At 41.1% G+C, this 20,260-nt stretch overlaps 1 protein-coding gene and 1 long non-coding RNA gene across 3 annotated transcripts in view; one reads left to right on the top strand and one right to left on the bottom strand.

The window, feature by feature from the left end:
* The window catches only part of STAT4 (signal transducer and activator of transcription 4), a 94,437-nt gene extending 83,814 nt beyond the window's left edge, over window positions 1–10,623 (top strand). Inside the window, exons 15-24 of the mRNA XM_014837545.3 lie at window positions 93–176; window positions 1,943–2,041; window positions 4,407–4,542; window positions 5,979–6,028; window positions 6,257–6,351; window positions 6,659–6,795; window positions 7,125–7,316; window positions 8,742–8,808; window positions 9,182–9,290; window positions 10,338–10,623. Of these exons, the coding sequence (XP_014693031.1) occupies window positions 93–176; window positions 1,943–2,041; window positions 4,407–4,542; window positions 5,979–6,028; window positions 6,257–6,351; window positions 6,659–6,795; window positions 7,125–7,316; window positions 8,742–8,808; window positions 9,182–9,290; window positions 10,338–10,364 (996 nt within the window). The 3' untranslated portion in view covers window positions 10,365–10,623. The remainder of the gene's footprint in view (window positions 1–92; window positions 177–1,942; window positions 2,042–4,406; window positions 4,543–5,978; window positions 6,029–6,256; window positions 6,352–6,658; window positions 6,796–7,124; window positions 7,317–8,741; window positions 8,809–9,181; window positions 9,291–10,337) is intronic.
* On the bottom strand, window positions 2,910–10,409 carry LOC123285180 (uncharacterized). 2 transcript variants are annotated; one of them, XR_011502945.1, is made up of 4 exons: window positions 10,270–10,409; window positions 9,165–9,374; window positions 6,283–7,622; window positions 2,910–3,867 (listed from the first exon to the last, which is right to left on the bottom strand). It is a non-coding gene; the product is annotated as an uncharacterized lncRNA (long non-coding RNA). The 2 variants fall into 2 exon arrangements; XR_006526737.2 differs by lacking the exon at window positions 2,910–3,867 and having other exon boundaries at window positions 7,316–7,622; window positions 9,165–9,378; window positions 10,270–10,407.
* Window positions 10,624–20,260: the final 9,637 nt, after the last annotated feature.

The raw sequence follows: 20,260 nt of genomic DNA, 5'->3' as shown, positions 1-20,260 counted from the left end.
TTTAAGAACTTGTTAATTTTTGTAGAAGCAGGCCTAGTAATAGTTAGCAAGTATGCATTTGTAAGACAACAGTTGATTTCTTTTTCCCTTAGGGCTGCCACATGGTGACTGAAGAGCTTCATTCCATAACCTTTGAGACACAGATCTGCCTTTACGGCCTGACCATAGATTTGGAGGTAGGTGTTTCAAGGAATATCCACTATTTACTAAGAACATTTTCCAGAATTGGTCAGCATTTGTAGATGAACGCGCAGTCTTTTCTAGGTTTTAGTACATTCCTTATGCATTATTTTTGCTTTACTATTTATATTTAACCAGAACAGTATATGTTGACTAGTGAATATTTGACATATTGATTTTCTAAATTAAAGTCTCACGGGCATTATGAATTCAATATATATTGAATAATTTGTTATCCAGGTTGTATATTTGTTTGCTTGTTTGTTTTCTGGGATTTCTTGAGTCATGGATACTCAGCGGAAAGCCCAAAGAAGAACAAATATTCTTGAACCATGTCATGTAGTGATATATTTTCAAACATTTAACTTGTACATAAAAAGCCATTAGAAGGAAGCTTTAGACAATGATAGGATGACTACAGTACATTGTTTTGATCATCTTATAAAAGCCATTAAGCCCAAAGAACGAATAATAAAACTTTGGGGATTAAATTGAGCATGATTGAGTATGAGCTCCGTGAAGGCAGGACATCATGCCTCATTTGCCCCTCCATTACCAGTGCCCAGCACAATACCTGGCATGTGACAGATGCTCAACATTTGTGGAATAAATGAATGGATGAGTGCATGAATGAACAAACACAATTTTACACACCCTGAATATGATCCTATTTGTGGGATGTGTTGTTTTAGAGTTCTGCCTTTGCTCTTTTATTTTAATGAATGCAAACCTGTTTACAAAAGCTTCCACAGATTCCTACCTCATCTCTTTCTCCTGAATTTCTGTTTCCATGAGCTATTAAGTAACTCAATGGGGTAATTCCCTGTCTACAGCAGTCCAACCTCTGTTATCGAGGAGAGACTAATGTAAGTTGTCCCCAGACTAGTGTGTGAAAGCCTGTTTATTCTATAAGGCAAACTGCAGTACCAATAGTACCAAGCCGAGTTCTATAACAACAGACCAGGCGGCTCTTATCTCCCGTAATGCTTTGTATTCCAAAATTGCTTACTTTCCATCTTCTACAATTAAAATTCCCATGTCTGGTACTGACATTAGTTAGATGTTAGATCATAATTTGAATATGTTGATCCACTCCAGAGAGAAATTTAAAATTAGAGTTTTTTTTTTTTTTTTTTTTTTTTTTTTTTAAAGATTTTATTTTTTTCCTTTTTCTCCCCAAAGCCCCCCAGTACATAGTTGTATATTCTTCGTTGTGGGTCCTTCTAGTTGTGGCATGTGGGACGCTGCCTCAGCGTGGTTTGATGAGCAGTGCCATGTCCGCGCCCAGGATTCGAACCAACGAAACACTGGGCCGCCTGCAGCGGAGTGCGCGAACTTAACCACTCGGCCACGGGGCCAGCCCCTAAAATTAGAGTTTTTAATATAACATTTAATGTAACAAAGTAACAGTTGCTGAATTAATTCCAGTTCTAACTAGTTTCATTTTAAGGAATATAGTGATATATGAAAGTATAAATATTTACACAACGTCAGAGAAGATATTGGAGAAGCTGACTGAGCACTCTGAAAGGATTCCTGTTTTTATAGCTTCTTTCCTCCTTGACTCATATATACTCAGAAAGTTCCAGTGTCTTCACAAGTCATTTCAGTGATAAGGACACTGTAGACACCAGGATTGGAGGAGTAGGGTTGGCTTGAGATGGTCCTTTAGGGGAGAGGGTCAAGTGTAAAATCAATATAAATTGCGACTACCTGTAATAACTATGCTTTGTTTGTTTGTTTGTTTGTTTGTTTAAACCAGACCAGCTCCTTGCCTGTGGTGATGATTTCCAATGTCAGTCAGTTACCTAATGCTTGGGCATCCATCATTTGGTACAATGTGTCAACCAATGATTCCCAGGTAGTGTCTCTATTCCTATTTCTCCTCCTTTAATTCTATTTGACTTATTTTATTAACAAAACCCATCTTCATTGAAAGATATATATAATTCCAAGTTAGTTGTATGATTCCTCTCTCTTGTCATATTTAAAGTAATATGTTCTGATGTACTTCGACCCTGAGAGAGAGAGAAAAAGTGACAGACAGGTATTTGTTACTTCTGAGGGTCTGGTCAGCTCCCAACTGTGTGCATCACAGAGAGTCCTAGGGTCATCCTGTGGCTCTGTTAACTGGGTTGTGGGGAGACTTCTTGTCAGGGAGTTTGATGTCTGACTGCTGTATTTACCCCCTCAACTACTTCTAGCTACATCTTCTCCACACAGGCTCTTCTATAAAGGTAGAGAATTGGTTTCCAACCAAAGAAGTGGCTGGAATATTCATCAATCTTGCCTAACTATATTCTGACTGTATACATTTTTGAGTTGATTATAGATTTAATCCATTTGATTATTGACAGTTGATTGTAGATTTAATCCATTTGATTATAGATTTAATCCATGCTAGGCTCAAATTGAGTTTTAATGCCATCTGGTGGTTATTTGAGACATTGATCAAAAATTGGCCTCAAGTTACAAAGCAAGCAGAGAATAGATGCTCTTCTTAAAAAAAATGACCAGAGAAGGGAGTGGCAAAAAAGATGAGTCAGCACTTCCCCTTGTTCCCTCTTACAGAACCTCAGCGTTATCCTGGAAATCGCCAAGGTCTAGAGAAAATAGGTCAGATGTAAATAACATTTCTTCTTCATGCAAAGCAAATGTTCCCTCCAAAGGGAAAAATTATTTTACCTGAGGGCCTAGCAATAAGAACAGAGACATAGTGAGTCAGTTCTAAGTTCTTACCCTTTTATTTAATGTCCCTAATAAGGAAACCCCCTGGAAAATGACTCAGCTCCTTCTCATACTCTGGTACCCTGGCATCTGAGCAGATTAACTGCAGAAAGGAAGGCTGCATGGGGTGTGCTGTGCCTCACTTCCTCTCAGCCTGCAGTGAGAACAGAACTCAGTAGATAAGTCATCTGGTCTTTAAAGCCAAGAACAGCCAGCACTCCTGAGATTAAACGTCCTTCCCCATCAGGAGCTGCACATGTTCAGAGCTTTTCATCCAACTCCAGGATGGAAGGAAGATGGGCTACTTCTCTCTCCTCCAGCCTCAGAGTGCAGTGCTGCGCACTTAGCTTTCTTCAGCATCCTTCTTCTATAAGCAAGCCACCCAAGCTGTCACACTAACCCTCCCAGATTCTGCTCTGCTCCTGGATGAGGAGTCTGGAGATGTAGATCATACACAGCTCTTAAAACATAGATGCATAGCCTACTTACAGAGTCCAGCATAACAACTAACTCTGGTTTCTCTTCTTAATTCTATTCTGCCTCAAAACTTAAGCTCCTAGACCTTGATTATATTCTATGCTTTTTGGTCATTTATCCAGACACAATTCTCAGGTTCGAGAAAAACTGTCTCTCTACAAATTCTTTCTCTCCTTTCCTCCCCTTCCTATCTCCCACTCCTTGTTGGATGCTGTGTCCTCTTTTATGTGTACCTTCTGAAATCCTTTGAATTGGTTCCTTTTCTTGCTGCCCAGATTCATCCATGTTTGCCACAGGCCTTCCCACCATGCTGCTCTAGATTCTCAATGCTTCCCCTCCTGCTCTTCTTTGAACATCTTTCTTGGCTTTCACACCTTTTGCTTTCCAGTAATCTGAGACAAAGTCTTCTGTTCCGCTATTGTTGACCCAGTTTCTGGTACAAACAATCTTATTTGTGGCTGACCATACAGAAGACTCTCTCATCTAGAACAGAATAAGAAAAGACTACTATACTATCCATAAAACAGGAGTCCCAGGTCAATCTGGATTCATATTGTAGGGTCACATTCCTCGGCCTGGGACTTAACTGGTTTTGTGTTTTGGGATGCTTCTTCTGGTCAAGGTATAACTTGTACCAACCCATGATAAACCAAATAAATAACACGATATGTTTCATTTAAAATTAATCTTATTCAGAAAAGAGTATCTGTCCAATTATTTGTTGGACAGTGTTAAGTACTTGTATGAGTTGACGATAGTCCATCATCCGGGGAAAGTTAAAGAGATGCCCAATGATTCTTTTAAGGATAAGATAGAGCTGTATATAATATTGGGCTCAAGGAACAAGGAACTCTTTAGGAAAAGACAAAATTAGTAGTAATTAAGCACAACAGAGATGAGACAATATTCTGTATTGTTAACTTAGGTTGGCCTAAAGAGTTTAAATTAGGAATCCTATATATTGAATTACAGTGTGTTCAATGTGATTAATAAATATGGTCATCATTACAACTCTATTTCAGAACTTGGTTTTCTTTAATAATCCTCCATCTGCGACTTTGAGTCAACTCCTGGAAGTGATGAGCTGGCAGTTTTCATCATATGTGGGGCGTGGCCTTAACTCAGATCAACTCAATATGTTGGCAGAAAAGCTTACAGGTGAGAGCTGGTAGATATGGAGGACTTGCCCCTGTTTTTGATACTCAAGTGTTTTAAGGAACCAGGGTATTATTACTAATTTTAATAATAATAACGATCATCACAATTTATTGAGTGCCTACTATATTGCCAGGCACAAGGCTAAATGCTATATTATCTTTCTCACAAATTTCTTTAAGGCAGAATCATGAGGATAACTCATTATTCTATTCATTTTATAGATGAGGATACTCAAGTTTAGAGGTTAAGTGGCTTGCCATGGCTGCATGACTAGTGCACAGCAGAGCCAAGATGCGGGGCAGGCCTGTCCAGTTCTAAAGCCTCTTCCTTTGCATTCCACATTCCAGCTCTAGGGTGTTCTTGTGCCATTTCCACTGAATGTAATGTGAAGCCTTAATGGTGACTTGATCTTTCATATTAATATCACAAGGGTCATTAACCAATTGGAAAATAGCTGATTCCAGGACTAGGAAATTTGAGAGAAACTAAAAACCATCCAAGTAATACTTAATGCTTCATATCAAGAAAAGTTCAGTTTTGACTGATATTTCTAAAGTTTGCGAAGTAGATTCATTGGTACTCCATGTAGTGACTGTAACATAAGCTTCTTCTAAAAGAATTTTAAAAAGATATCAAAATTTTGATGTCTGAGGTGAACACGTTTCACACCAAAAAAGTTAAAATTCAATTTGCTTATGTTTCTAGTTAAAATGGGGCCAAAGATGCATTTGAGCAGATTAGTGGAATCGTGTGTAATTTGGTTAAGTCTGACTTACAAGTGATGCTGATTTGCCACTTGTACCTACTGTCCTATGATTCATAGGCATTTAAATAAATCAGGTCTTCGAGGAATGTTACAAAATTTACTTAAGGTAAATATCCTTTTTGATCCTTATTTAATTCATAAACCACAATGGTAGGCATTCAATAAATATTTGTTAATGAGTAAATAAAGCTTTTAAATATGTAGTAGAGATAGCAGCCATATCCTTTCCGATCTTTATCAAATTATTCTTCTGAGTATAATTTCCTTTAAAAGTTAGAAACTCTTGTATCTTTTCACTGCCCTGGGTCAAAACAGTCAATGGCTCCTTATTGCCTAATGGATCTCTAGGCCATTCTTTCATGGTAATAGTCCAGACTTCTGGTAATCTGGCTACATCTAACTCCCGCAAATTTATTTTACAATGTTTATTCAATTAGGCTGCTCTTACTGTCCCCTGTATAACCCATGTTCATGTCCACTACACCTTATCCCACATTATTCTTGCTACTGGAGTGGCCTCTTCCTCATCCTCTGACAACTTGTATCCTATCCACTCATGGAGTGGATTAAGAAATGCTTGAAAGAAGGGGGGAGGGAAGAATCTAAATTAAACACCAAATTGAAGAGTCTAATTATTTAATAAAAATCTCATTCTTTTCTTTCATTTTAGTCCAATCTAGCTACAGTGATGGTCATCTCACCTGGGCCAAGTTCTGCAAGGTACAAACAGGGGAAGGGAAACATCATTTAGATATTTTGTTTTGTTTTGTTTTAATAGTGCTCCTTTTTAAGCCTCCATATCATCATCTGGGATTTTGATGATTTCCTGGAGAAGGTTATTTTAAAAAGAAACTCTAAAGTGTTGTCTCGTTTAAAGAAAAGAACTTGAATTATGTCAACATGGCTGTTAAAATCATCATTGTCCTACATGTTTGTTTATTCCGATAGGAACACTTACCTGGTAAATCATTTACCTTTTGGACATGGCTTGAAGCAATATTGGATCTGATCAAGAAACACATTCTTCCTCTTTGGATTGATGGGTGAGTTACAGGCTCTATTTTCCACATGAGTTCTTTGGGTTCTTGTTTTTATGCTGTTGGTTTTTTTTCTTTCTGTTTCTTTTCTTCTCTTTTTAAGCATGTTTAGTGTCATGGGGGAAAATACTTGCAGTTTCTTACATTCTTCATAGAGTATTGCTATTTAATCTGTCTAAGAGTGTTTCAGGCACCATTGACATTTGATTAGATTCAAAACAAATTTAGGTCTGTTCTTTGTGAATGAAATACATGCAAATGTGGTAAATTACAATCTTTGATCAGATAAAACTATGCATTGTTCTGTTTTTAGGTATGTCATGGGCTTTGTTAGCAAAGAGAAGGAACGGCTCTTGCTAAAGGATAAAATGCCTGGAACCTTTTTGTTAAGATTCAGTGAAAGCCACCTTGGAGGAATAACTTTCACCTGGGTGGACCATTCTGAAAATGGTACATGCTCACTCTTGTTTATTCATGTAAAGTTAGTATTGAGTTTGGTTATTGGTATTTCAGTGTTCTGAAGTGTGTGGCGTGTGGTTCTGCTTTTCACGTGGTCAGTAGGTTTGAACAGTAGTTGTTACAGTTGTCCCAGAAGAAGGTACCATGAGCTTCTCTCAGCCTGTGGGCGGCCTCTATCACATGGCAGTCTGTGCTGTCCAGACTGCAGGGAAGGGCTGACATTGTTTTATAATCAGTGACATAAATAATGTGGGCAGGAAGAATTGCCACAGAGAATGCCTGCAGGAAACTGAATACTACCCTACTTTCTGTTTCTCCAGGAGAAGTGAGATTCCACTCTGTAGAGCCCTACAATAAAGGCCGCTTGTCTGCTTTGCCGTTTGCTGACATCCTTCGAGACTACAAGGTTATTATGGCTGAAAACATTCCTGAAAACCCTCTGAAGTACCTATATCCTGACATTCCCAAAGACAAAGCCTTCGGTAAACACTACAGCTCCCAGCCGTGCGAAGGTTAGGTGCTTTCTGTTGGCTTTCTGTTTCGAGACTTAGGAAAATAACTTCATATTGCAGTAAAGTAAATGAAGTTCCTCTTTTTACCTTGACTGTCACCATTATAAGATCTAAGGGGTATGTGGAGGTCAAAACCTTAGAAATGAAGTGATGTGTCAGCAGTTCCTGAGAAGGGGGCTGGGGCTGTCTGACTCCAGCAGAGCCCTCAGGAATCAGTAGGCGTCACCAGGGGCCTCTCACAGTCACTTGTAGAGTTTTGGTTTTCTCTTTCCTAAAATGGGCATGGTTCTGACTTCACTTCTATAACTGGAAGAAAGGAAAAGAAACAGGAGGTAATGATTAGAAAGCTGTTAAAAGTTAGGCAATCTATGTTTTGCAAAAGAAGCCCAGGGTTTATAAGCTTTATATTTTTTACCTTATTGTAGTCTCACAACTCAGACAGTATTATTCATTTGCCAAACAGGAGACAAGGGGGTCTGTGCAACATCCCCCACCTCCTAGCCTACCAGTAACAAGTCTTCACATGCCTGTCTTCCCTGGTTGTATCCCAAGGGCTTAAAATAATACTTGGCCAAAATAGGCTTTTAGTAAATATTTGTCGAATATGTGGAAGAACATTCATGAAATTAGCCAAATAATTGTAATATAAGTGCACCATTCTATTTTTTTAATAAAAGTAAATACAATCCATTAGAATGTTCATCTATTGCAACTAAACTATAAGCCCCACCTTGTGGAATGTCCTACAGTTGTCACTCACAGATGGTGAGTTGCTGCCACCCTACCTCGCCCCCCTCTAAAACAAGCAAACAAAAAACAACAGCAAAAAAGGTGGCTTTTAAGTGTCTTTACATCTGACCACTTGAAATAACAAATTACAGTTGAAAAATTACAATTGGACCAAGCACAAGGTCAACATAGTTTATTAGAGAAATTTGGGGACTGTTTCCAAGATGAGGTTGGCACATTACTGATACTATAGTACAGTAGTCCTTTTAGTAACACTGATGTCTGTGCTTCAAAAATATGTGTAATTATAAGATTATGATTGGTGTCAGTTTTAATGAAAAGAACTGACTTACTATATATCCCCCAATACATGAATAAATCAGTCCTTATGATTAACTTAAACGTAACATAAAAGACAGGTAATAAAGTTGATTCCTAATTTTTCTCATGCATTTTAGAGACATTAATATGTAAAGTCGGATTAGACCCACCAAGAGATTTATTTTTCTCTTCTTGCATATTTTATGCTCATCTAAAATACTGTTTCATCTATTCAACTAAAAAATTTTGTGAATCACTAAACAATTGTATTATTTCTCTTCTTTTTAGCATTACTTATATTTTTCTAAAGTTTTTTCTCATTTTATCAATAATATTGATAACATTTTTCCCCAACATCGTGCCTATCTTTTCTAGTTTCAAGACCAACAGAAAGAGGAGACAAAGGTTATGTTCCTTCTGTTTTTATCCCCATCTCAACAATGTAAGTAATCTTAGTCACATGTAAAATATTATTGAATTTATCAAAAAAAAAGCTTTCCTGTAGGAAATTTAAGGGTATTGCAGGGTACATATAACTGAGAATAAAGAGTTTTACTGCTCAATGCCCCATTTCCTCTAACGTATAAAGCTAGTCTTCAGGACACACCATCGTCTATCATGACTGGAATAATAAAGTGGCCCTTCCATAAGCCACATATTCCAGAGTAGGCTGAATGCTCTGATGGCAAATGATAAATTAGGGATCTCAGCATCACAAATAGATGAAGCTGTAGAAATGAGTTCCTGACATAGTAAGTCACCACAACCTATCAATTGTTAATCCTTTTCGCAATTTACCTTGTTCTCTCTTTAAGCCGAAGCGATTCCACTGAGCCACAGTCTCCATCAGACCTTCTTCCCATGTCTCCAAGCGTATACGCAGTGCTGAGAGAAAACCTGAGCCCCACGACCATCGAAACTGCGGTACCTTCTCTTTCTTCTCCATTGCTGGTCAAGGACATTTCTAATGACCTTGAAGGTGGTGTGTGAATCAAAGGGGCTGACATTCTGCCTGGGCAGAGAGAAAACACATTTGTTGGAACAAGTTAATAAATACAACGCAAGGGATATCTGTATGGTCCCGTGTGTTGCTGACATTACAAACATCGAAAGCAGACACCTTCACTTACCTCAACTGCTTTCAGTTCTTTCCATCAAAAGCCACCAGAGGGCAAAATATTCCTGTAGCCCAATACACCGTCCCTACTTCCACCATTGGCCCCAGCACTCCCCACCATTCTTCCTACTTTAGCAGACAACACATATTAGTCAATATTTATAAGCCTAGTTTAATATTTATTTTAGCAGTTCAAGCACCACAAATTCCAATTTTTCTTGATTAATTGTTACCTGCATTTCTAGTCCTGGGAACCTCTTCAAGTTGTGTATGAATAACAATCAATAGCAGCATAATACTACTCTTCTGAGAACTGCGTTATAATTTTAAATGCAATAATGTGATTTAGGATGCATTCTGTTTTTATTCCCCAATACCATCAAGGTATTAATAGCTCCAAATTTATATAAGGATAAACATACATCAGAATAATAGAATCTTGGAGGGACCCTGAGCCCCAGGAGATTTCTATCTGGCTATAATTCAAGTGGTTTTCATCCTTCTCTTGAAGATTTCCAGGGATGGAAAATCCATACTCCCCTCTGACAGCTTATTCCAATGTTAGTTGTCCTTAAATCATTTGACAGATTAGAGGAGAACTTTTGCTAGATTTTGCACCCATTTCTCATTACATTTTTGGTGGGATGAATAGGCCTTAAAACAATTTTCATCTACTTAAAATGTGCGTTTTCTTTCAGACTGATCAACCCCAATTACTTTTGCGAATACTTAATGGTTAATTGGTAGAAAGATTATAGAGTATTGAGTAGAAAAGAGGATGTTTACCTAAGAAATAGTGATTTATTAGCAAAACAAAAGTTTCCTCAAAGTTCATTTTCATTTTTCAATTTTAGATGAAGTCTCCATATTCTGCCGAATGACAGGATGACCTCTTGACACTCAAAAAATGGAAGCAAATGGAAAACTTTAAGGACTGATCTTTGCCAACAGTCATCTCTTATTCTTCATCTTTGTATATACGGATTTCCAGGAAACGGTTGAAGTCTGAAGGTCTGCTCTCACTGGCATGACACTCCCAATTGGGTGTGTTGTGACTGAAATGTTAAAACCAAAGCTTCAGATAAACTTGCAAGATAAGACACTTTAAAAAATTAGTGTTAATATAATATTAACAAAAGACTTGTTTGTATTTATTGGTTTCATTTCTGATTTTGTTTCTCATGTGTTACTTACGATTTTGGCTCTAGAAGGTTTAAGCGTTAAGATTTCAGAATAGATCAGGAATAACAAAGTTATACCTACATTACTCAAAAACCAGCAGGAATGCCTGAAGGAAAAGCCAAATAAGCCAGTGTCCTAAGTTCTAGGAGGTAAGAGTCATCACGCTAGACACAAGATGGAAGTAATGAGGGGGCATCAACAATGGCAATTCACAGGATTTCCAGGAGTGAATTATGAAGCCTCTTGATTGCCATGTCAATGTGGTCCCAACTTCGGGGTTCAAGGCTGCTGGTACCACTGCCAGGGACACCTCTTATTAGAGGGAGGGATCCGGAGTCATTCCTGGTGGTATCGTGGCCAAATCACACTGATATTATGGGCATTGAAAGCAGATACATGGGTAAAAATCTCATAAAGTGAGGACTGGGAAGATAATAACCACACGGGCCTTGGCGGCGAGTGATTTCATCCCTGTGTTGCATGTTCTTCATCTCTAGAAGAGGTTGGACTAGGTAGGCCCTATGGTTCTTTCCAGCAGTAATACTCTCTGGTTGCATGAATCCAACCTGAGCCTGGGGACAGGGGTTTAGGATGAGAAGTTCCATCCCTTCAGTTTTCTCTGGTGATGAGGGAGGGGTGGTGGTTTAGGTGATAATATGATCCTTGCCTTGCCCTGACTGAATACTTAGTGGTGCCATTGCCCAGCTGCCGTGCTTTGTAATAGTGTGAGATCCCTAATGCCTAGGACCTGGGGAGCTCTCTAATGTCTGCGAGGCCCTAAGGAAGCTGCTGAGCCAGGTAAGGAAGTCACAATACCGAGGCATCTGCCGTGACCTACTGCAGAAAAATCCTTAGGCTGGTGTCCAAGGTGAGCCCTGATTGCAGAGTCAGAGATGGCAGTCCCCTCTGTCTGGGAGATGAGGACTCCTTTCTAATTTCTTCCACCCATCTCCCATCCCCCAGGCAAGACAAACAGAGAGGCTAACGTTTGATGAAAAAGAGTTCAGAGAAAAAGAGGTTTTTATATAACCTGCCTTCTCCCTTAGAGTGATTCCATCCTGTCTCATCCTCTCTATCCCAGAATATATTTTTTCTGCCAACTTGTAGCAAATAAGTAGCATTTAATGAAACAAAACGTAGATTTTCGAAATATTAATCATATTTCACTTCTCCCCTCACCCATCCCAGACCAATAACAGACATCCATTTTGCTAAGCCCTTTTCAAATTCTGTTTAACATAAAGAATCACTTTGACCAATTGTACTGAATATCAATGCCTTATATGGAATAAATGACAAAGGAAGGCAGCTGCCAGTGGATTTCCTCAGTCTTCAGGCAGCAAGGAAGGTTCCCCAAAGAACCATAGAACATGAGCGTAACTCTGGCAAACCCAAGGGAGTTTTCTTTCCCTCTCGTGGTTCAGGAGATCCATGCGCTACCTGTGGTAGAAGGAACAGAATTAGGGTCAAACCATCCCAGCACTGTGCTCTCACAGCAGATAATTGCATTCCAGACTTAGCAAACTGGCCTCTGTGTGTACATGCTCCAATTTCTGACATAGAGTCTTTTTCTTTTTTCAAATTCACTGTGAGCATTGAATTAATTTGACCGATAGCATTTTTTAAAGTCTGACTTATTGAAGTATAATTTACATACAGTAAAATTCACCCTTTTCGGACAAACCCATACAGTTATGCAACCACCACTGTAAGACGCAGAACATTTCCACGAGAGACCTCACAAAGAAGACACTATAAAAACACGATGATGGACATTCTCGGCAACATCCTTACAGTAGATACAATAAACCATTCCATGCCACTTCCTATGTAGACACAGAGCTCTATTTAAAATAAACTAGATAATTTCACTCCCTAAACTCTTTGTATGGTTCATGATGCTCTGGATTAGGTCTTACCTGGAGAGTATGGACAGAATTCTGGAGGTTCATGAATTTGGATGGCAAAACTTAAGAGTTTTATTTCCACAAATTTCTAACTGAAACTTAGAATTTCCTTCAGTTAGGAATAAAGGCAACAAACCATAACCTACACCCCATTTTTGTCACATTACAGTTGTTACCATTATCTCAAAACATTGCTTATGCTAACCACAATTTTGAAATTGCATTCATCAGACTGACTGCTAGATCTTATTTCATTTAATGCCATTAATAAAGAAGCACTTATATTACTGTGTCACAAAGCTGGTTTTAATATTTTGTATCTGCATTGCAGTGTAACTGGTTTCCTTTTTAATCTTATGTATTTTATTTTATTCAGCTAAAAACATTATTCTTTGAAGGAGTTCATAGGTTTCATCAGACTGCCAAAGAGGTCCATAGCACAAAAATAGTTAAGAATCCCAGCTCTGGATGAAGACCATAGTTCTCAACAGATCTTTCCAAAGTCACACATTATGTAGTCTCTTCTTAGTCTTCAACTAGTCTCTCATCTCCTCTCTCATCCCTTCTCCCCAACAATGGCTTCTCATCCTCCCAATACACACACATACACACATACAAGACTGACTGAACTACTTTCAGTTGCTTTGATGACCCATACTCGCTCTCACCGCCCTCAATTCTCCAACCATATCCCCTCTCCCCTCTCACCTGGATAACGTCCACACATCCTTCAGGCTCTGGAAAGCCTTCCTGCCCCCCCCCACCCCCCCCTACACACACAAACACGTGCACACATGTATGGCTCAGGTCACAGCATGCCTCCCCCATATCCTCTAACTCCCCCAGCACAGTTCTTATCACCTTTGTGGGAAATTCGCATGTCATGTGTCTCCTTCATTAGACTCTAAGCAAGCTCCGTATGTACAGGGACCAAGAAGGCTCTGTTCACAGTCGCATCCCTAGAATCTAGCACAATCTGCCCCTTAATATTTGGTAATGCTCTGGTATTTGAACACATAGAAGACAGTAATTAGTTCCTTTCTTTCCTTTGCTCCTTGGTCTGCCTGCAAGACTAAGCTAGAATTCCCTTTATGATGCCTAAAGTCATGGGACAGTCCCCTGTATCATACTTCAGACTGATTACCCAAAAGAAGCTTGCCATTGCTCAAACAACATGGGACTTCCCATGTACTTTACCTCACTCTTAATTCCAGACTCTGTAGCAATGCTCTGGAATTATAGTTTGATTATTAGCTCACTCTAACTTTCCTTTAGGTAGCTCATGTGTGCGAAACATCCCAGACATCAGCCCACCCGCAGACGAACCAAGTGTTCTGAAATTTCCCCTTAACTCCCCCTTCATTACACTCCTGCCCCTGGTAAAAGTCCTACACAACACTCTCTTACATTAGGCTTGACAGTCATCCACATAGACACCTCAGCAACTCCCTCCCATGGGGAGAACCCTAGATGAGATCTAGACCCAGAGAGGTGGGAGGGGTGTGGGGGAGTGGCGCTCCCAATAAAATGCTTTAGGGAGGAGTTTCAGAATGCCCCATACTCTTTATTCTCCTCCCCCTCAATTCTAGCTTAATAGGCCTAGAGGCGGTGCTGAGGTCTGAATGGTTGAATTAACCTCTGATTCCTGTTCCCAGTGTTGGTCAGTGATGGTATTCACTCATTCAAAATATATTATTGAGGATTACTCTGTATCAGGTGTGGCCTTGCTCAATCAGGGCTTCCCATCTGAACCACAAGACACAGAACTATTGTCTCAGTTCTCCCAAGGACGGTACCTCGGGCCATTCTAAATCTATGAGAGAGAAGGTAATTCATCACAGATGCCTCGGGGCATGAGGCTTAATTCACTTGTGGAACCCGGGATGAGACAGAAGCTGTAACACAGCACAAAGTCTCTCCTGTTGTGAGGAGAGATGAAAGCAAATAATAGCTTTACTAAGTGCCATGAAGACTATAAATGTTATATAGAGCAACTAGGAGAAGTGATGAGTGAAGGTCTTTCAGAGGAGATAGTATCCGAGCCAAGACCTAAAGAATGAGAAGGAGCAAGTCCATGAACACAGCCAGGAAAACAGCATCCTCCAAGAACAGTATATGCATAGGCCCCAGGCTGGTAAAAGCTTGGAGTATTTGAGTAGCAGAAAGAGGCCATGAGGAGAGCATAGTGAAGCCTGGAGAGAGCAGGACAAGGTGGCTAACGGGGAAGCAAGACCTCATCATGCAGGGCTCGAGAGGGAAAGCTGAAGTCTTTGGGTTTTATTGGAAGTGCCCTAGGAAGGGGTGGTGGTATAATTTGTTGCTTCATTATATCTAAGTTTTCATTTCTTTTAAGTAAATATGTAACAAGGTTTCTACAGAAGAAATTTCCCCTCCCCCAAACTCCCCTGAAGGGACTTCAGCAGCCTGTGCAGACTTGTGCAGCCTGTGTAGTCCCACAGGGCGGAGCTCTCAGAAGGGTCCACGCTGAGCTTAGTGTTGTGCTGTTGCATTTTCCAAATTCTTAGTAAGTTTTGAATAAGGGGTCCCATATTTTCATTTTGTGCTAGGCCCTGAAAATTCTATAGCTGGTCCTGTCCTCTCCTTCCAAGGGAAAATAAAGGTCTGTTAGCATTGTGGGAATTATGTAAAGTACACTCGCAGGCCTGTTTGTTGCTGCCATGGAGGCTGGTGCTCACTCTCACAGGAGACCAGAGGCTGTGGTCCAGTAAGGTGGGTCCCCTCACACACTGGAGGTCCTAGGTTGGTCCCTAGGCCACCCTAAGTAGATCCCTCTAAGAGTAGCTAAACGGAGCCTGATGAAACCCCGTCCATGCCTCCCAGAACCACTCAATAAGTCACCCACATAGGCAGGGCCCAAACTATTTTTTCTGGGCCCAAACTATTTTCTCTGGGCCTGCCCAACTTTTGAAATCATCGTCTAGTGACTAAACTATTCTCCACTCCCTCTGGTATAATCACCATTAACCAAAATGAGCAGCTTTACAAGGCAAAGCTAAGTTTTACAGAAAAGAGAAGCTTTCTTAAAGGTTTGCAAACCGGGGAAGTTCACCTCAACCCGCAAGTTGATAGGTGAGCCCCCCCTCTGTCTTGGGGTGGCTTGTTTTTAAAGACAAAAGGTACAGAGTGGGCAAAGTTAAGGCTGACTTCAGTTCTGATTGGTGGCCCTTTCCAGCTACAGTGTATCTTGTGCTGGGGCTTCCAAATGTCCTAACTGCAGGGCAAGACTACTGCATTGTTCTCCAGCCACCTGATGACAGTCAAAGTTAAAATGTAATTTTTTATTTCTGCCCGTAGATCAGCCTTGAGGTGGTCACGGTAACCCCTATTGGACTCTGGCCTCGTTCTTATCATCACCGTAAGAGAGAAGACAGGGGGCATGAAGACCCTGGGAGAAAGAGGAAAGCCCCCTTTGCAGATCTAGCAAAATGACAGCTAAAGAAACAGCCAGCTCCCCACCTTCATCTCAGGTTTAAGGGCAGCAACCCCAGCAGGGTGAGGGTCAGAGCTTGAAAGACCACTAAGATCTGAGCTAGCGTGCAGACTGTGTACACAGAGAAGTGAGGGAGAAAAAAGGTATGTCTCCAGGCCAACGGAAGAAAGGAAAGATGGAAGCGGGATGGGTAAGGTTTCCAGCACCTTAAGCAGTTAGAAAATGTTCCCTCCCTCCCTCTAAAGTGAAGAGCACCCAGCCCCGCCTCCGCCGTTCATCTCGTGCACAGCCGCTACCTTGGACTGGCCCGCAGGGAAGGCGGGGGTCAGGCGCTGGCCGGCCCCGGGTTGAGCGCGCGGGCCCCGCCCTCCCGGAGGCCGCAGGAAGGAACCGCCGGCTGGGCGGGCGGCCAGCGGGGAAAGCCCCGGACCGCGCCTGCGCACTGCTCCCTCCTGCTCTGCTTTCGCTTTTCGGTTTCCTCTCAAGCCCTCTCCTTCTCGCTCTCCGGCTATTTCCCCGAAAGCACGTGGGACGGCTCTTCTGAGCAGCCGCGTCCCTCCCGCCGCGCGCCAGCCGGCTGCTCTGGAAACCATTCAAACAGCTGAGCGCCCGCCGCTCCCGCAGTGTCCCCATCCTTCGCAGCCCTGCGCTGCTCTCCTGAAAGCACAGGACTTCAGAAGGCCTTCCTGAGGATGTTGGCACTACGAATGTAATGGTTCTCGTTATGGACATTTTTGGACAAAAAAGAAAAAGAAAATTATAAAGAAGTAACCACCACCCAGAAATATTAACATTTTCAAATATTTTCCTTCCTGCCTCTCTCTCTTTCTCTTTTTCTTTGTCTGAATGTATTTCCATTTAGTGTTTCCATTTCTCTATATTCTTACAGGAACAGGATAATACTGTCTGTTTTCTATCCCGCATTTTAATTTAATTTTATAAGTGGGTATTTTCTGATGTCACTAAACATTCTTTGAAAGCATAACTTTGATATTCTATCATATGAATATCAAAAATCCAGAGAACTGTAGGGAATTTTAGAAATCCTTTATTTCAATTCCATATATCCCAGATGAACAACTATGGCTTACACTAAGTGTAATTCCTCCTACTGGATATTTAGGTCACCAACATGACTACCAACATTAGAACAATATCTCTTAACTGCAGGATGGGTGCAGGGAGGAGAGGGAAAGTCTTTAAACATTTACTATGAATTTTTTCATTAGATTTGAGCTGCCGTTTTGAAGCAGACCAAGGGCGTAAAGTAAGAAGACAGAGTTAGTAAGTTGTTCATGGGGATGTAGTAAAGACATACAGGGTCGTGCACTACTCGGGGAGGAGAGATCCTCCACCGCAAGGAAAATATTGGTGGTCGGGGGAGGCCAAGCAGCCTGGACCACTTGAGGAATTTTGTTTGTGATGCAGTAGTGGGATGCTTTGCTTCCCCCCATGAGATCTGTATCAGTGATCTATTGCTACATAACAAACCAAACTACCCCCAAAACTCGGGGGGGTGGGGGGGGGTAAGACAATAACCATTTATCATTGCCTGTGAGTCTAGGGTGGGCTGGGCTGTTCTGCTCCTCTGGGTCAGGCCGTCTGATTTGCCTGGGCGCTCTCACACGTCTGAGGCCTAAGCCCTGGCAGCTCCATGACTCAGCTGTGGTCTCTGCTCTCATCCTACAGCAGGCTGTCTGACTTGCCATGGAGGCAGGGCAGAGTTCTGGGAGTGGGGTATGCAAGGCTCCATGAGGCCTCTGCTCAGAATGACAGTGTCATGTATGCTGCATAATATTGGTCAAAGCAAGTCACAAGCCAGTGCGGATTCAAGGAGTGGGGAAATAGTCCCCATCTCTTCCTGGAAGGAGCTACAGAGTCACATTGCAAAAGAGTGTGAATAGAGGGAAGGAAATAATGTGGCTGTTATTGAAAACAATCTACCAGGAGATCCTTCCTAATTTCTTATAATGAGAATTATGTCACTGATAATATCTTTTTGCTTTGACTTGTAGGCTGCATTGTTTTCTTTATATTTCTAGTTATTAAAAATGTAAGTAACTAAATACAACTGGGTGATTGGGAATAAAAGAAGGGCGAATGAAGAATAGGAATGATACTGTCTTCCTTTCTCCCAGCAAAAATATATTTGCTCCAAATAGGAGGTCTGGGTTTCTAAGAGTCTTTCCACTGTAACATCATGTGAATTTATGAATAACTCCAGTGCTTTCAATTACTCATCTAATGTGGTTTCTAGACTCCTCACCATCCTTGATTCTCCTTTGCATATATACCAGTTAAAGGATGGCAAATAGTAAGTTTCACTTTACCTGCCTTTCTGATTGATTGCTAGTGAATAACTAGATGAAGTGTTGAGAAGTATTCAGAAGTTGGGCCCTGGCAACAAAGAGTACCCTCTCATTTGTTGCTTTCTTTTTTTTTTTAGACCCAATACAGGTCTTTGCATTTAGTGTTTTAAGTTTTATCCATTTGGTTTCAGCCCAGCAGCATTCTAGCCTGTTAAGATAATTTAGAATTTTGATTCTGTCGTCTATGAATTAATCAGCTATTTCAGTGGCAAAAAAAAAAAAATCTCAGTGACTTACAACAATGACAACAAACACTCATGGGCATGTGGGTGGGGTGTGGCAGTTCTGCCCCAGGTGGCAGGTTCAGGGGACCCCACACATCTCTCCATCCAGGACTCAGGCTGGAGGAGCAGCAGCTGCTTGAGCCCACGTCTCCTCATGCAAGGCAGGAGCTCTCAAGGACCAGCCCATCACACAGAACATGCAGACTCTTAGGTCAGCTGCAGTGTACATCACATCTCACATTCCATCAGTCAGAGCAAGTCACATGGCCAAGGCCAGAGGCAGTGCATGGGGAGGTACACTCCACCCTTAGTGAACCATGGCAAGGGGTGGGAAGGGAAAGAAAATAACTGAAAATAATACAATCTACCAGACATGGTGTTAGCTATTTTTCCTAGGTTTGTGTCTTTTGCAAAGTTGACATTTGTTGGTATAGAGATATAGCTTCCAAAGCTGACTGCTGTAAAGGCATCATCATGTATCTGGGTCTGTCATTTCTGGATCTCTAGTTTTTGGTTTGGTTTGATTTTTGATTTGGTTGCTCTTTAAGCAGTCAGTATGTTAAATAGTCACACTTATATATAGTTTGTCTTCTAGGAACTTAGAATCCTGGAGGGATAAGATTTGGACGCTTCAAAAGCCACAATATAAGGGAGTGTGTGGTGATTGTCAACATAAACAGAGACATATATCATATAATATCAGAGACCAGATTGATTACCACAGGTTGAGGTGGTTCCAGAAGGAGACTACAGGATTTGGGCTTGGTTTTAGAAGTTGGGCAAGGATTTGACAAATGAACAGAGTAGAAGGCAGGACTTGCCATTTCATATGTGCAATGCTTGCCAATAGTATGTGCGAAGGGGCAGAAACAGGAAAATTAAAAGCGTGAGGGGAGAGTGGGGGACAGAGTTTAGTTGTGTAATGGGACAAGGGGAGACAATGCTGGAAAGGAAGGTAGGGACGTTCTGTGGAGCATCCAGACCAGCAAAGTTTGTGTTTATCATAAATGCAATGAGAGTTGTCAAGGCTTTTGAGCAGGGAATGACTATATAAATGCGGTGTTTTAGAGAATTTAATTTGGCAAATATAGCGGAGGGGAAAGGGACAGGAAGGAGGTAGTCTACCTGGTGTCTATTGTCTATTGTAGCATTCCAGTTCTGAAGTGACGAAGGTCTATGGTACACTGTTGTCGATGATGATAAAACTCAGGAGGATCAAGGCAGAGGGAAGGGAGCGTCCACCGAACTTGATGACCATCAGGATGTGGGGAGCCAAAGAGAAACATACTATTTGCAGATGTTAATTCCCCCATCAGTATTGAAGCTAGTGTCTGGGCAAGTTTTCCAGCATCAGAAAAAAATAGTTGTAACACATTATCTACCCTTCCTGGAGTCAGCTTTTCTCAAGCATCGTCTGGGTGCAGGTGAGTGGGAGGGGAAGGGCTCTTTTTTGGTGGCCTCGCATCTCTTTCCACAGAAGGCTGCTACTTTGGTACCAAGAGTCATTGCTATCACCACTTCAGTACTGGCTTTGTGAGGGTACATATGTGACAAGAAGAAGGAGCGTATGGATATAGGATGAGAAAAAACTATAATAGACACTCATATAAGCATATCCCTGGGGAATTATTTAGAGCCTTTTCC

The sequence above is a fragment of the Equus asinus genome, chromosome 4 (assembly GCF_041296235.1).
Source record: "Equus asinus isolate D_3611 breed Donkey chromosome 4, EquAss-T2T_v2, whole genome shotgun sequence".
NCBI lineage: Eukaryota > Metazoa > Chordata > Mammalia > Perissodactyla > Equidae > Equus > Equus asinus.
This window is presented reverse-complemented; position numbering and strand designations above follow the sequence as displayed.